The 16,034-nt window shown below is 41.1% G+C and overlaps 1 protein-coding gene across 4 annotated transcripts in view; it reads left to right on the top strand.

The window, feature by feature from the left end:
• SIN3A (SIN3 transcription regulator family member A) overlaps positions 1 to 16,034 on the top strand; it is a 123,710-nt gene that overhangs the window by 39,308 nt on the left and 68,368 nt on the right. For all 4 annotated transcript variants that reach the window (XM_082253074.1, XM_082253073.1, XM_082253072.1 and 1 more), the window contains 8 exons: positions 3,084 to 3,236; positions 4,179 to 4,337; positions 5,703 to 5,792; positions 6,780 to 6,898; positions 7,984 to 8,194; positions 10,294 to 10,410; positions 11,655 to 11,893; positions 14,636 to 14,819. In XM_082253074.1, coding sequence (XP_082109200.1) covers positions 3,084 to 3,236; positions 4,179 to 4,337; positions 5,703 to 5,792; positions 6,780 to 6,898; positions 7,984 to 8,194; positions 10,294 to 10,410; positions 11,655 to 11,893; positions 14,636 to 14,819 — 1,272 coding nt within the window. The remainder of the gene's footprint in view (positions 1 to 3,083; positions 3,237 to 4,178; positions 4,338 to 5,702; positions 5,793 to 6,779; positions 6,899 to 7,983; positions 8,195 to 10,293; positions 10,411 to 11,654; positions 11,894 to 14,635; positions 14,820 to 16,034) is intronic.

Below are 16,034 nucleotides of genomic sequence, written 5' to 3'. Positions count from 1 at the left end.
TGAAAGATGGTTTTATGCCAAGTGAATAGATACTGAACATGCCATTCTTTAAAACTGCACACGCTCCTGAAATGGCACCAAACTACGTTACCTAAAAATCTCCATAGGCAAAGCCTTAAAAAAATGTTTACAGGTTACCTGTTTAGAGTTAGAGGAGATCTATTGCTAGAATTATTGCTCTCACTATAACATTTGCGGAGATACCTCACGTGTGGTGTGAAGCCCGTTTACATGCAGTGCCATGTAAATTCACCCCCCTTGACCTTTTACCTATTTTGTTACATTACAGCCTTAAGTTTTAACGTTTTGTTATTCTGAATTTTATGTCATGGATCAGAACACAATAGTCTAAGTTGAAGTGAAATTATAAAAATATATACATAAAATTATTTTATGCATGTGGGTATGTATTCACCCCCTTTGTTATGAAGCCCATAAAAATCTCTGGTGCAACCAATTCCTTACAGAAGTCACATAATTAGTGAAATGATGTTCACCTGTGTGCATTCTAGTTGTCACATGATCTGTCATTACATATACACACCTTTCTTGAAAGGCCACCAAGGCTGCAACACCTAAGCGAGAGGCACCACTAACCAAACACTGCCATGAAGACCAAGGAACTCTCTAAATAAGTAAGGGACAATGTTGTTGAGCAGTACAAGTCAGAGTTAGGTTATAAAAAAAAATATCCAAATCTTTGATGATCCCCAGGAGTACCATCAAATCTATCATAACCAAATGGAAAGGACATGGCAAAAGATGGCCGCCCACCAAAACTCACGGCCCTGGCAAGGAGGGCATTAATCAGGGGCAGCACAGAGACCTAAGGTAACCCTGGAGGAGCTGCAGAGTTTCACAGCAGAGACCGGAGTATCTGTACACAGGAGGACAATAAGCCGTACACTCCATAGTGTTGGGCTTTATGGCAGAGTGGCCAGAAGGAAAGCCATTACTTTCAGCAAAAAACAAAATGGCACGTTTTTGAGTTTGAGAAAAGGCTTGTGGGAGACTCCCAAAATGTATGAAGGAAGGTGCTCTGGTCTGAACAGACTAAAATTTAACTTTTCGGCCATCAAAGAAATCGCTGTCTGTCGCAAACCAACACCAAATCACCCAAAGAACACCATTCCCACAGTGAAACATGGTGGTGGCAGCATCACGCTGTGTGGATGTTTTTCAGCAGCCGGTACTGGGAAACTGGTCAGAGTTGAGGGAAAGATGGATGGTGCTAATTACAGGGATATACTTAAGCAAAACCTGTACCACTCTGTGCGTGATTTGAGGCTAGGACGGAGGTTCACCTTCCAGCAGTACAAATGTGTTGGAATGGCCCAGTCAAAGCCCAGACCTCAATCCAATAGAAAATCTGTGGTCAGTTAAAGATTGCTGTTCACAAGCGCAAACCATCCAACTTGAAGGAGCTGGAGCAGTTTTGCAAGGAGGAATGGGCAAAAATCCCAGTGGCAAGATGTGGCAAGCTCATAGAGACTTATCCAAAGTGACTTGGAGCTGTGATTTCCGCAAAAGGTGGCTTTACAAAGTATTGACTTTAGGTGGGTGAATGGTTATGCACATTGACTTTTTCTATTATTTTGTCCTATTTGTTTGCTTCACAAAAAAAAAAAATCTTCAAAGTTGTGGGCATGTTCTGTAGGTTAAATGATGGATTTTTTTTTTTTTTTTTTAACCACTTTTATTGCAATCACAAGAAATGTAAACATCCCTTGTGATAACAAGGCATGACAAGTCCTTTTTATGGAGAGATCTGGGATCAGTAAGAACTCCTCTACAATGGAAATGATCAGATCAGACAAAAAAAAGCCCACATCTATTACTTTCCAAAAGAAGAAGAAAAATGGCCTTGTTTACATCGGTTGTGAACTAGAAGGCCGTCGAAGGCCGTCGCGTCCTGCCTCCTAGGTCATAGAGATGAGCAATGGCCATCTTTGCTCTGCTAATCTCTATGGCCAACCGCTAGATGAGTTCCTGGGCTTCCCGATGAGCGAGGTTAGTCCGAGAACCCCCCGGAAACCACTCCCTCCACCCCTACCACCAGTGATCCAGTGGCTAATTATGTTTATCGGAAAGAGCAGAGGCTAAGGAAAGTTTTAATACCAAGGTTATGAAATCTATCTGCAGCCATAACCCTGGTTTAACATCATAAAATCATGACCTCTTTTCCCAGTTAGGCAGTTGGCAAGTGTTATCTGTGTGAATGTTTTTGAGTCTCCTAGGAATTCCCATAGCCTTTATCTAATGCTCACTGAGGGTATGTTCACAGTACCCTAACTGCGTACCTTCACTATTCCAGCACAGTCCCACTGCATGATAAGGCAACATGCCTTGTCTCCCTATGTGCTTGGATCACGCCACTGCATTGCTGTGTTGTGCGGGAAATGGCGCACTAAAAATGCATGCTGTACTTCTTTTTTTTTTTTTTTCAGCGCAGTGCACTGCGAGACAGTCCACTGCCTCACATTTTGGGGTCGGCAGCTCAACTTTAAGATCACTGCGCTGATCTCTTGAAATGCAGCAGCTGGTGTGAATGATCCCAAAGGACATTTAAAAGTTTTTTCTATTTTCTCGGCCAGTACCACGGCTTAGGGAAGAAATTTCCACGTTTGCACTGCTGTAACTGTAAAAGCTATGCTGCTATAAAGCTCTGACACACACACACATAGGTTAGGCTGTTGGTTGGGATTGCATCTCCTACAGAATAAATGTGGAGAAATTCTAATCTGTGAAGGACTAGGGCAATTGGAGATTTATGGGAGCGATTTTGCAGAATTACCCCGAAACCCAGTGCACTTAGGTTTACAGTATAATCAGTGGTCATCACTTTTATTTTGACCTAGGTCCCAAGGGTGAGGGAGAATTTGAGAGGTATATGTGTCGGGAATTAACCTGCTTTTTACATAATAAATTCCATGCATTTGGAAATTTTAGGCAGATTGCATTTTCTAGCCTGTCTTTTTGGCACTTTGTTTATTTTCTACATTGGCAAACTAGGTATTATCTGCTTAATATTGGTAGGATTTTAAATATTGGCTGTTCTCATGGCTTTCTGCTTTATGTTCTAGAAGGAACAGCGTAATGCTAAGGAAGCAGGAGGAAATTATACCCCAGCCCTCACTGAGCAAGAGGTCTATGCCCAGGTTGCTCGGCTTTTCAAGAACCAGGAAGACTTGTTGTCAGAATTTGGACAGTTCCTGCCAGATGCCAACAGTTCTGTGGTAGGATGGCATCTGCTTTATAGTGAAGTTGTTAAATGTGGTTTAAAGCCTGCTTACGTAATTGATGTCAATCTCTTTATAATCACTGGTCCCCTGCAAAGCAGATATGAAAATTAGGGTTATACAACACTGATCCTGCCTGGCTTTGCACAGTGCTTCCAGTCCAACATTTTTTGGCATGTTAAGGGAGAGGGAAAAAAATCATGGAGGGGGTGGGGGGGGGGGTTCTAATGGTAATGCTGTTTTCACAGTAAGCAAGCAAGCAGGCCGGTAACACCGTAAGCTGCAGTAGGAAATAATTGTATAATTCTGTTTGCAATGCGGCTAAATATTGAATCACAAGACTAGCTGAACACTATTTTGGCAGGTAAAACTGCTCACATACAATATATGTTTAATTCTGGAGCATTGCTAAAAATATAAAATGTTGTTTATTTTACAGTATCAGCAGCAGAGAAATATCACATGATTATTACTGCCATATATGTGGTGGCAGCACTTTTGTGCTACTTTATTTTCTCTAGACATTCGTAACCTATTATTATTTTTTACTTCTTTGGTGGCAACTTTTTGTTCGGCACTTCTAAAAATAAAGGTAGATGGTGCAGTTACAATACAATTTGAAATAAGATGGTTTGAAGAGCTTAGATCTTTCTGTGTTTATATAACTTAGCTGCAGAGTACTTCTACATGCTGGCGAAGGATAAAAATCTGCTCTTTAGGGCATATAGTTTTCAGCTTTTGGCACTGACATGCTGAATGTGGGGTGCTTTTTGGGAAAACAAATGGGTACAGAACTGGTAAAAAAGTAGATGGTTTTTCCCCACGTAAAAACTGTGCCCAGTACAAGTAATTCTATTGGACTTCACTCTGGTATGAAAAGGTGGACTCCTTCTATGCTTTGTTTTTTAATTTTTATATTTTTTATTTTTTTATATCTAGCTGTTGAGTAAAACGACAGCAGAAAAGGTGGAATCGGTGAGGAATGATCATGGAGGTACTGTGAAAAAGCCTCAGATGAACAACAAACAGCAGAGACCCAACCAAAATGGCTGTCAGATACGTCGGCACTCGGGATCCGGGGCCACACCTCCTGTAAAGGTGTGCAAGTAATGATATTAGGATGCTGCCTATTTTTATCATTGGTAGAGGATCAATATACAACTCAGAATTCATATTTCAGTTCTAAGTGAATGTTGCTGATTTAAATCACTTACTATACCCCTGTACCCAATGAATCACGTGAACTATATTTGCTGATCTCCTTTTCAAAAATTGTAGCTTTCTGGCTTAAATACTTTCAGATATGGACAAGCATGCAGCAGGAGACGTAAACAATCCTGATGTACATTTATATTTTGGGTCAGTGGCACAAGATATATTGAAGGCAAAGGACCAGCATGGTAGACACTAGGAGATTTAGAAGACGACATCATTGGTAGTCATCTCCTTTTCCAGGATGTGCACCCCTGCTGATGGATGGGGGGGGGATATATATATTAAAAACATTTTTTTTTTTTTTTTTTCTACAATCAAAGTCACAATTATGCACGCCATTCTGTGCATGCAATGTGTACTGGGTTTTTCATGCTTAGAAACACCCCCATCTGGCGCATTATACATGTGTTAGCTTCCCTGTAAGTGGAGAGGAGGCATGCCTGTTTCCCTCATGTCAAAGCCCACCTTCTATTTACCTGATTTATCCCTCTCCAGCTTCAGTTTGGAAGAGGCTTTCAGAGCTGTGATGCATCTAAGAAGCTCAGACTGGTAGCCCTTTAGCATTCTCAACCCCCGACCCCTGCCTTTACCGTATTGGTAAAGAATCTGCTTCATCTCAGCATAACTACACTGAGCCAGGAAGCCTAGTGAGTACATGCCAGAATAGACTAAGTCATGCAGCAACCAACCACCTGGAGTCTGTCAATGTCTGTCATTGCAAGGGACCTAACAAGCATGTGTAGCTAGGTATACAAGCATCTGTAACGTCTTCTGCGCTGCAGCAGTGAGTGTTTTTTTTTTTTGGCCCATTCCTTGACTTCCAATATGGCACACAGAAATGCTCATTGTTTTGGAGAGTAGTGCAAGTTTTACATGTACATACATGTTAAAATAATCATGTAATTGTTTTATATATACAATAATAATTAACACGATCATGAAAAATGTCATTCTAACACAATCTAGTTGCTTTCATTTAATATTATGGAGATTTAGACAGGTGAAGTGGGAACACTTTTTTGTTGTAGCAGACAGAGGAAGGCTGTAATGTTAATCAGATTAGGTCCACCGCAAGGAGATCGTGATAAAGGATTTTCCAAGAGATACTGGTTTTCAGCTTGTGGGCCTCAGCCCGTCACTCTACATATAACTGATATATTGCATGTATGTGGTACATTTCCTAAGTGGAAAATTATGCAAGGTAGGTGTTTCCTTTTCAGTGACCAGTTACATTCTTTTGTCCTGCAGAAGAAACCTAAAATACTTATCCCGAAGGATCAATCCTTGACAGATGGAAACAAGCACGGAGCAGGGGCAGAATCTCAGTTTTTTGATAAGGTTAGTATGGATGTGAATTTTTTTCTGGGCTTTTTCTGCAGTTTTGAAAAACGTATAGTCATAGTCATAAAGTGCATTCAAATTATAGTGCAGAATTAAATATCTGAAAACCGTGTAAAACTACTATATATAATTTTACATCACACACACGCACTCCATCAGTAATTGATTCAATGTACGTGAAAAAAAAGTGGTCCTATACACTAGAAACACTTCAGTAATTGCCTCTGATCACCACAGTGCCTTCACCCCACCTATGGGTGTCTTCTGCTTGAATGGACCTCACTAATTAAAAGTGGTCTATTTGCGCTTTGCAGTGTTGTTATAAGTGGCACCGCTCCCACTGGCTGTACACTCAAAATCTGTGGCTCTCAGCGTGGTACCAATCATATAGGAGGAAAGAAACATAGTGTAAATCGCTAATAAAAAGTATTTCCATAGAACAACTCACATTTCAGAAGTAAAAAATGAGCATTTCACAATCCAATCCTCGGCATTAACCGCTTCGCTTAGTCCCAGTTTGTTTACGTCACCACCCACCCCACGCGTAGCGCCCAATGTGCTTTCTCGAAGGTTCAGACTATATATATTTATTGCATTTCGTACAGGTAGTTGGATGCATAGTGGTGCTAGCTGCCTCCTATAGTATATAGAGTTGAGTGATAGGTGGTTTATACACGGAGCATGGAAAGGTTTTTTTTTCACATTTTATATACGTTTGAAAAACATTGTCTCCTGTTACCTCATTTATAAATAAGTTCTACTTTAACACTTAATACATAAATCCTTTACTTGCATGCTATAAAGGCATTTTCTGTACTCTAAAGCTATAAGAAGTCTTTTTTCAAGAGTCACTCTGTGAAAGATAATTTTTTTTTTTTTTATGTAATTTTGTTGCTAGCAGAGTCGCACTATAGATTTCCGTTCTTTACGTTTGGAAATGTTAAGCACTTTGACTTATTTTACACATCCGTTGCCTTTTTATAGGTCCGTAAAGCTCTTCGAAGTGCAGAGGCCTATGATAACTTCCTACGGTGTCTGGTGATCTTCAATCAGGAGGTTATATCTCGGTCAGAACTGGTGCAGTTAGTTTCTCCTTTTCTTGCGTAAGTTTCTATCATCACATGCAGTGATTTTCTTTGCTTTTTAATGATAATGTTAAATTCCCCACAAGTGTAATAAACAAATTGCAGGAGAAAGTCGCCACCACTTAAACGGTGTACAACACAAGCTTGTAACGGGTTTATTACATCAGGATAATAATTTTTAAAGCGCATCTTATATTACACAGTTGTCAAACACACACTAAGGAACGTAATGCTGATTAATTGCAGTCTCAATCCTTGGGTCAATGTGTGAGATTTGTCATGGCAGATAAAGTGTAGTTTAATACACTCTTTTGAACATGGGAGGTTGGTTGGGGAAGATGAAGGGAACATATAAGTCTTATGCAGGGCAAAGTGACATGGTTACTTTAAATGCACTCCTCTGCAGCACATACTCCTCTTCCCTTCACTCCCCCGTTGCTGTATTCAGCTACTGGAAGGTAATAAAATATTTTAATAAGTAGAGTATGGAAGAACATGAGACTGATAAGGACAGAGTTCCAAGTCCTGTGTAAAACTGGCCATACACTTTTTGAATTTTGGACGGTTCCTGATGAGCTATTCAGAATTTTGCTCATAAGTTGGCCATATTGGAGCTCCTCAAAATGTAAAATTGAAGGAGCCAGGCAGAAAATGGTCAGCCTAATAGCGGCTGCATTCAATCAGATCTTTCAAAGTGGGCTGGACCAGCTGTCAAAATACTGTAGCCCCAGAAGGGGATTCTTTCATCCATGCTTTGTAGCATGGATGGAGGAATCTGCAGGATCTCTGTATGTCTGGTTTAACCTAACTGGAGCCACACAGAGCTTAGGCATTGCTTTCTTTCCTTGCTTCCAGTGGCTAAATGGTGTGATGAGGAGCAAAGGAATGAGTATGTTAACGGGGGGGGGGGGGGGGGGGGGAGATAAGGGTATAATTAAATCAAACCTGCTGTTTTTGCCCTGTATGGACAAAAGAAAAGCTTTGTTTTGAACTTATGGCAAATCTGCTGTGGTTAAATGGCTGAGAAAACATTTTTTTTCCCTATTGCATAAATAGTTATGATCCTTTTTTTTGTTTCCTGTGTTGGTACTCTTTATAAACAGGAAATTTCCTGAATTGTTCACCTGGTTTAAAAACTTCTTGGGTTACAAGGAGTCTTCACACCTGGAAAGTTTCCCTAAAGAGCGAAATACGGAAGGTATTGCTATGGAGATTGACTATGCGTCCTGCAAACGCTTAGGCTCTAGCTACAGAGCACTGCCTAAAAGCTTCCAACAGCCCAAGTGTACGGGAAGAACGCCGCTCTGCAAAGAGGTGAGGGTTTCGACTTAAAGGATAAATTTGCCCTTTGTGATGACATTTTTTTTCCAAGATGTGTAGTTTTAATATGGTAGTGCAAATGTAAACATTGCTGATATAATCATATAGAACTACAGCTTTTGTACCACTGAAACAAGGATTTTGTGCAAGTTTGTGTAAATCCTTGCCACAGACCATTTGTAGAACGGTCTTTCTGTCTATTCCTGTGTTTAATTAATTTTTCTGAAGAATGTAAGAGACACAGGAATGGCATTGTACAGAATGATGACATCCATAGTAGAATAATATGAAGGGAGGACTAACCGCTTGCCATCCGCCCACCGCAGAGTTACTGCGGCAGAGCGGCTCCGCTGTGCTAGACCACATACATTTACGTGATCCAGCACTTCCAGGTACAAGGGCGCCCGGCCGCTGCCCCAGTTGTGCTGCCATTCGCCACAGCACAAGCCGATCAGCTGGGTCCTGGGCAGTAATTTATGGGCGCAACCCGCCGATCGCCTGAGCGAATAACAGAAGAGTCCCGTCTGTGTGGGTAAACAATGTGGGGCACTAGTGTCAGTAGCGACGTGCTGGTGTTTTTTTTTTTTTTCCTTATTCTTTTTTCCTTTTCTTTATTTTTCTTCCTGAAAAGCAGTAATAACTGGTATATTGCTTAGTAAAACGCAAACTGTAAACATTGTTAGACACACCTCTAACCCCTTGATCGTCTTAGATGTTTAGAGACTTATTTAAGTCAGTGGCAGCAGTTACTTGTCGTCCAACCCCCCCCCCCCCCGGCTTTTCAATTTCAGATTGCCCACCACACTATCGAAGTCCCATTATACCATTATAAGTCGCTGATCACCGCCATTGGTAGTATAAATAAACAAAAATTCATATACATTTACCAAAGACATAATACAAAATACATTTTAGTCAAAATGTATGAAGAAATTTGATTTTTTTTTATGTAGCATAAATTAAAAAATTATTGGGTTTTAGTTTTTTTTTCATTTTGTTGCAAAAAAAAAAAACACAAACGAAAGCTCTATATGTGTGGAAAAATGATATAAATTTAGTTTGGTACAGTATTGCATGACCACACAACCACCAGTTAAAGTAGCGTAGAGAAATAAAACTACCTGGTCACAAAGGGGGTAAAATCTTTAAATGTTGGATGACTAGGATAAAATAAAAATGATGCGCATGCTCAGTGCACAGGGCTGATCATGTGATTTTAGATGTCCCTTTTAAAAGGATCATATCTTTAGTCATGCCCTGGATATGAGAAGAGCAAGTTGCTCCGCTATTCAGGTTGGCTACATTTTACTGTAGCTGCAGTGATTCCATGAATATGTTATTTTAGTGGTCAGAGACTTGTTCAAGAGACTTGGTTTCCTATCTTTTAGACACCGCAGGAAGTGCGCAAATCACTCAGATTGAGGTAAATCTTCTTCTCTTATTGAAACAAGCGCACCCATTGGAAGATTTTTCCTTTTTTTTTTTTTTTTCTTCTGTTCTAGTGGCAGCTTAAAATTTTAGACCTCCCTCAACTTTCAGTGGCAGTGACAATAGTAATGAAAAAGAGTGAGTCTCCTAGCAATGGCACAGACAACAATAAAGCCTGGCAGGGTTTCTAACCCTTTTACCATTCTGTCCTAAATGAGAACATTTTTATTTTGTGATACTTTAGGCCAGGGGAAGAGTGATGGCTTTCAGATAGTGGCAGCTTGTATATTTCTATTCTCCCGAGTTCACACTATGGATTAGGGTTAGAATTGGGCCAAAGATGAATTGGAAATTTGGCAAATTAACTTTTTGTATTGATGATTGGGGGGAGGGTAGGGGGGTTTCTGCATGTCTTATATTGTACATGCTTTGATGCTAGGCTCCCTGCCCTTGTCTCCATGGAAGCCACTATGATTCTAGGTTAACTCCTTTTTATAAGGAAACAAAAAAAATATGCTAATAGATATATTGGCTTCAATGCAAAATTAGCCTTCATTTGCATTTGTTATATTTTGATAAGGATTCCGGGGGCTAATGTGAATAGTTTGTTCTTGGTAAAGAGTGAAGGTGGAGTAATTTTAGCTTTGTCTTTCCTTCATGCACAGGTCCTGAATGACACATGGGTTTCCTTTCCCTCTTGGTCAGAAGACTCCACCTTTGTTAGTTCTAAAAAGACACAGTATGAGGAGCACATATACCGCTGTGAGGATGAGCGGTTTGAAGTGAGCATACATTTTGTTTTCTTATTTTAAATGCTTCTTACTATGCATGTTTAAAAGAAGGGTATCCTTATTTGACTGCACACAGTGTGGGCTCAATGTATCATAGGGGTCATGTAGCCAGTGTTCAAACAACTAACTAAATCCTAGTTTTTGCCAGCTTTTTATTAAAATGGTTGTAAAGACTAAGGCTTCATACACACTACAGCTCCTAAACTTGTGTTTAGGAGCTTTTGGCATTTTAAGCTTCTAAACTTTACTCCATAAAAACCTGTGTATGTATGTATGTATGTAGGCTTTTAGCGGAGTTTATAAACTGCTGCAGTTTAGGTTAGGTTCAACCTCCCTCTCCTGTATGTGGAAGAATGATGTTCAGGACCGCCGGACGCAAAACGTGGCGAGATTTTGTGTTTTCCCGCGGCTGGCAGTCAAGGTAGGCAATGTGAACATGAAGCCTAAAGGTCTTTTTGTTACCTTATTTAATTCTCCGCATTAGGGTATAAAACCTTTTCATATGCAGCTGCCCCTCCTAAATACTTACCTGAGCTCAATTTTGATCCAGCCCTGTGCCCGAGAGCAGCATTGCTGCTCTCTCTCTCCCTCCACACTGGACTCCGAGCGAGTGGCGGGAGCTGTTGGGATTGCTTGTGTTACTGTTAATCAAATCAAGTGACGAGGGAGCCGGGGTCAGCGCCGAGCTGCAGTGTGTGTGGCAATAGACCTACACAGTGTGGCTCGAGCCCACATAAGCGCACGCCTAGTAAGTGGCTTGTTAGGGGAGTGCTTGGCTGGAGGGAAGGAGCCATGAACACCGACAGGGGGCCCTAGAATAGAATTGGTACTGCTCTGTGCAGTACCATTGCATAGAGCAGGTAAATATGACATTTTTGTTTAAATGTTTAAAAAAGTGTGTATGTGTGTGAGGTTTTCCTCTGCTGGAATGAAGACTGGTCATTGTTGCTCTCTCGCCTTGTGCAGGTTGACTGCTCTTCTCTTTACCCCCTCCTGTAGTTTTTGCAGACAGCCTGTAAGAGAGACCCTGTGCAGCACAGTGATGTCATTGCCACTTTAACAAGGCAATATCTGGGTTTACAAAGAAATCTGATGCACACAGAGTGGATTTCTATCTTTTATGGCGATTGAATGTAAATGTGTTTTTGTGCCTAGAGGTCATCATTAGTTGTTCTTTCTACTCTTCAATTAAAACTTAAGTCTTTGAGTGCTTACAGATCTGTGTGTTTTCTCAGCTGGATGTTGTATTGGAAACCAATCTGGCTACTATACGAGTACTAGAGTCCATTCAGAAGAAGCTTTCACGGTTATCTGCGGAGGACCAGGCTAAGTTTCGTTTGGACAACACTCTAGGGGGAACATCTGAAGTCATACACCGGAAAGCTCTTCAAAGGATATATGCCGACAAGGCTGCTGACATAATAGATGGCCTTAAGAAAAACCCAGCTGTTGCCGTCCCAATTGTATTAAAGAGGTTAGTGCATTGTAGGTGATGTGACAGGCAGGGCTGTTTGTCTTAATTTGTGTTGTACATAAATGGCTCAGAATTTCTGAGTTTAGTGTATTACTTTCATCCGAGATTCTGGTTTGTATAATTTATTTCCTGTTCACACTTGAGCATTTTTGTAGCTCGAAGCTCAAAAAGGCTGAAGCAACATTACATTAATTTCAAAGGCCCATGTTCACATCTAAGTGTTGTGTCGCTTGTAGCAAAAGGCCTGTCCATCCAAAAAGTACGCGCTACCTTTCAGGCAGAACTAAATGCGAGTTTTTTTCAAGTCTGTGTGTTTTTTGGTGTTTTTTTTTTTTTTTTTTTTTGTGTATTAGCTCAGACAGCAGCTCTCTTCTCTCCCCACTACATCCCCCCCCCCCGTTCAGTGGCACTCCACACCTTTTATCTGACAAATGAGGGAAAAAGGTGCAATTCTGCTCCAAAAAAAAACGCTTGGAAAAAATGCCTAAATGTAGCCTTCAAAAAGGACAGATCCTGCACATGCTGATATACAACAAGTACAAAGAGGAGTACTTCACCAGCCCATGGCGCTGTCCATGTGTTCACCTCCTTTGTTTGTATGTTTTTTAGCTGAAATGACCTGGTTGCTGCTGCTCCTCTCTCACTCCACTGGGGGGGCGGATCAAAACAATTCAAATCTGTAAAGAAAAGCGCACGCAACCTCGGGCAATAACGCTTTAATAAAGGACAATAAAACAGTACATTGGAATTGCACTCACTTTTCCTTTTAAGACAATCGCTTTACAGCATTCCAACAGGAGCTACTCGCTCCTCCCGTCCCTCCAGATGGTGACTCTGCGGTCTCCTCATTCGCGGCTGCCGCCGCTGTATCCCCGCTCTCCTTCACTTCCTGTGTTGCCTGGTCACCGGATGCCGGTTCTAGTGCGCCTGCACACTATACCGACGTGATCTACGGCGCCTCAGGAGAGCCTCAGCCAAAGCCGGAGCCACAAGTTGTACGGAGCTGCGAGGTGGGAGATTCAAGACACGGCTGCTGTTACTACGGACAACGCGTTTCGGAGGCGGAGCCTCCTTCCTCAGGTCCCACCTTGCTTCCTGCTAACGCCCCTCCCTATATACCCGGGATACCATCGGCCCTAATTATTTAATTGTGTATTCTTAAAGGGGCCAGTAGCCAATAATCCTTATCCACCTTGGCTGGGGCGGGAGAAGCAAGGGGCTATCCACTTTTAAAAAACATATTAAAAAACATATATTAAAAATACAGTTTAAGATACAATTTAAAATACAATTTAAAACAGTACAATACCAGCGCAGATATTAACCAGAGCTATTATAGATACATGTTTGGATATCACATTCCCTACATAGCAATGGTTGTCTCCTGCTAAAAATACATAAACGTATCCTAAAAGTATATATGTATATAAGACTCTAAGCTACATCAGCATTTCCTAATACCAATAGTCGACAGATCATATTAATTCCACATTATCTCTCATCCATCTACCAGAATAATTTCATAAGTCAGGATAATACACATAATAAATAGAAATACTAGTCTCAATAAAATTCAATAAGATTCAATTCCATATGGCACATATGCAAATATCAATTAGTATATGAGGATACTACATATAGGCCAACCAAATATACTACACGGCAGTTGTTTATATTTCTTATATATATATATATATATATATATATATATATATATATATATACACACCACACACACACACACACACACACACACACACACGAGAAATACATATACATATGCCTACACATACCCATCGGTGGTGACACCCTGAGTATCCCCAAATATATATCTGTACATATACACCTACTCTCATACCCGGCTGCTCAGATATTGTTGTGTGGGCACGAATGCGCATATGCCTCCGTGCACACTTCACAGACACATGGCCGGGCAGGGACTGTGTTCCCTACCCTTAGTAACCATGTGCATGTGCTAGAACCCACTCTACCATGCCCACACCCCCGTGCTGATATGTCAAATGATCGTGTTGACTTCCAGCTCCTCATTGAGCCCACCCGGCGACATGGACCCAAGCGTAAAGATCCAGAATGTTTCTTGCTTGCACAGGATCGAAAACCTTTCACCTTCTGGGAGAGTCATAGATATGGCTTCAATCCCAAATAGTTCCAGGCCTGCAGTATCCCCACCATGCGCTTTACAGAAGTGTCTTGGCACGCTGTGCTTGTCTTTTTTCTGCTCAATAAACCGGCGATGTTCGCCAAACCTGGTGCGCATTGCTCTAACTGTCCTGCTAACATAAATTAAGCCACATGGGCACCTCAAGCCATAGACCACAAACTGTGTACCACAGCTAATGAATTGTTTGATATTATAGGAGCACCCTGCAACTGATGTAAAGCTACTTTTACCATGTTGCATAAATGCACAAGCCTTACATCTGCTCTGCTTGCATTTGTAGGAGCCTACCATATTAAAGAGAAGTGGGATAGTGGATTCTCTATTATGGCATTTCATACTTTTTTATTTTGCTTGGAGCAACCAGACTCTTTACATTCTTAGCCCGCCTAAACACCACTTTAGCCTTAAATCACTTGTAATGGTGTTTCACATCTGTTTACTTTTCTGGTATTTACCCTTTTTTTTTTTTTTTTTTTTTTTTTTTTTTAACACTGCTTTAGTTACCTTTTGTTTAAGATGCCTCTAACCACAATCTTTTAATACTTTTGTGCTGTGTGAAGGTTAAAAATGAAGGAAGAGGAATGGAGGGAAGCACAACGGGGCTTCAATAAGATATGGAGGGAACAGAATGAAAAGTACTACCTGAAATCTCTAGACCACCAGGGTATAAACTATAAACAGACTGACACAAAGGTTCTCCGCTCAAAGAGTTTGCTAAATGAAATAGAAAGCATCTATGATGAGGTAAGCATTTGCTTATTATCCAATGCAGTCTTTATCCTGTATTTTCTGCTGGTTTTAGGTGAAATCACAAATCTGTATATGTAATACATTTCTAAAAATATGGCATCAACAAACATTTATAAATGTGAAAGTCGCTTCAAAACTGATCTTGTGTAAACTATCATAACTCCAAAGAAAGGAGAACTCCGGGTAAAAGAACAATTGAATCTTTAATGTGTCTAGTTATTTGCCCATATCTGCAATTCCCTGTTTAGAAATGACTTTCCCCAAACTAGTCTTGGACTTGTGAAGAGTGACCTAATGCTGCAGTGTGCTCTAGAAATGAATTGACATGCATTTCTGTGCAGCACTGGTCCTTTCCCTGTTCTCACAATGTTTTGAATGGAAGTTACTCTGCTGATTTTAGCCACACAATGCGGAGACCGCAGTCATTTCTATTCAGATTAACACATTAAAGAGTAGTTCCAGTCTCCTGTGTAAAAATTAAGTCAGCCGCTACAAAAACTGTAGCTGCTGACTTTTGGAAAGCAGCCACTCACCTGCCCCAGGATCCAGTGCCGTCCTCTCCCAAAGCTAGTCCTTTTGGGTTCCTTGCATGGGCATCTTAATTGTGGGCACCTTGCTGTGACAGCTTGTGGCTTCACATCAGGGTGCCTACTGTGCATGAACGAGCCGTGCTGAACATTGTGAATGATCACGCAGTCTTCCTGGACCTGTGGTGTGTCCCAGAAGACTGGGAGGAGGAGAATTTCCACTCCGATTGTCTAGGTCAGTGGTCCTCAACCCTGGCCTACAGGGCCCACTAACAGGCCAGGTTTGCAAGATAACTGAAATACATCCCAGGTGATATAATTTGTTGCTCAGTGATTGCAGTACTCTAGTCTGCATCTCCCCAAGGTAATCTGGCCTGTTAGTGGGCCCTGAGGACCGGAGTTGAGGACCACTGGTCTAGGTGGTCGGAGTGGAAATAGGAGCTGGTACGTGCCAAAATCGGGCACCCTCCCCAACACTGCCGTTCTTAAAAAAGGAGGTGGGGGGGGGCTTAAAGTGGAACATCCCCTTTCGGGTGGAGTTCCTCTTTAACAGTATTGCTGTAGCTCCTAATTTTAAAATAATGAATACCTGGTTTATGTAACATAACCATGTACATTTTATGATTTGTGTTTGCCTTTATGATGACTTTGCCTTGAGTGTTTTTAGAGGTGCACAAGACCT

Source organism: Pelophylax lessonae (assembly GCF_965119305.1).
Source record: "Pelophylax lessonae genome assembly, chromosome: 4".
NCBI classification, from domain to species: Eukaryota; Metazoa; Chordata; class Amphibia; order Anura; family Ranidae; genus Pelophylax; species Pelophylax lessonae.
Note: the sequence above shows the minus strand (reverse complement) of the source record. Positions and strands in the feature narration are given on the sequence as shown.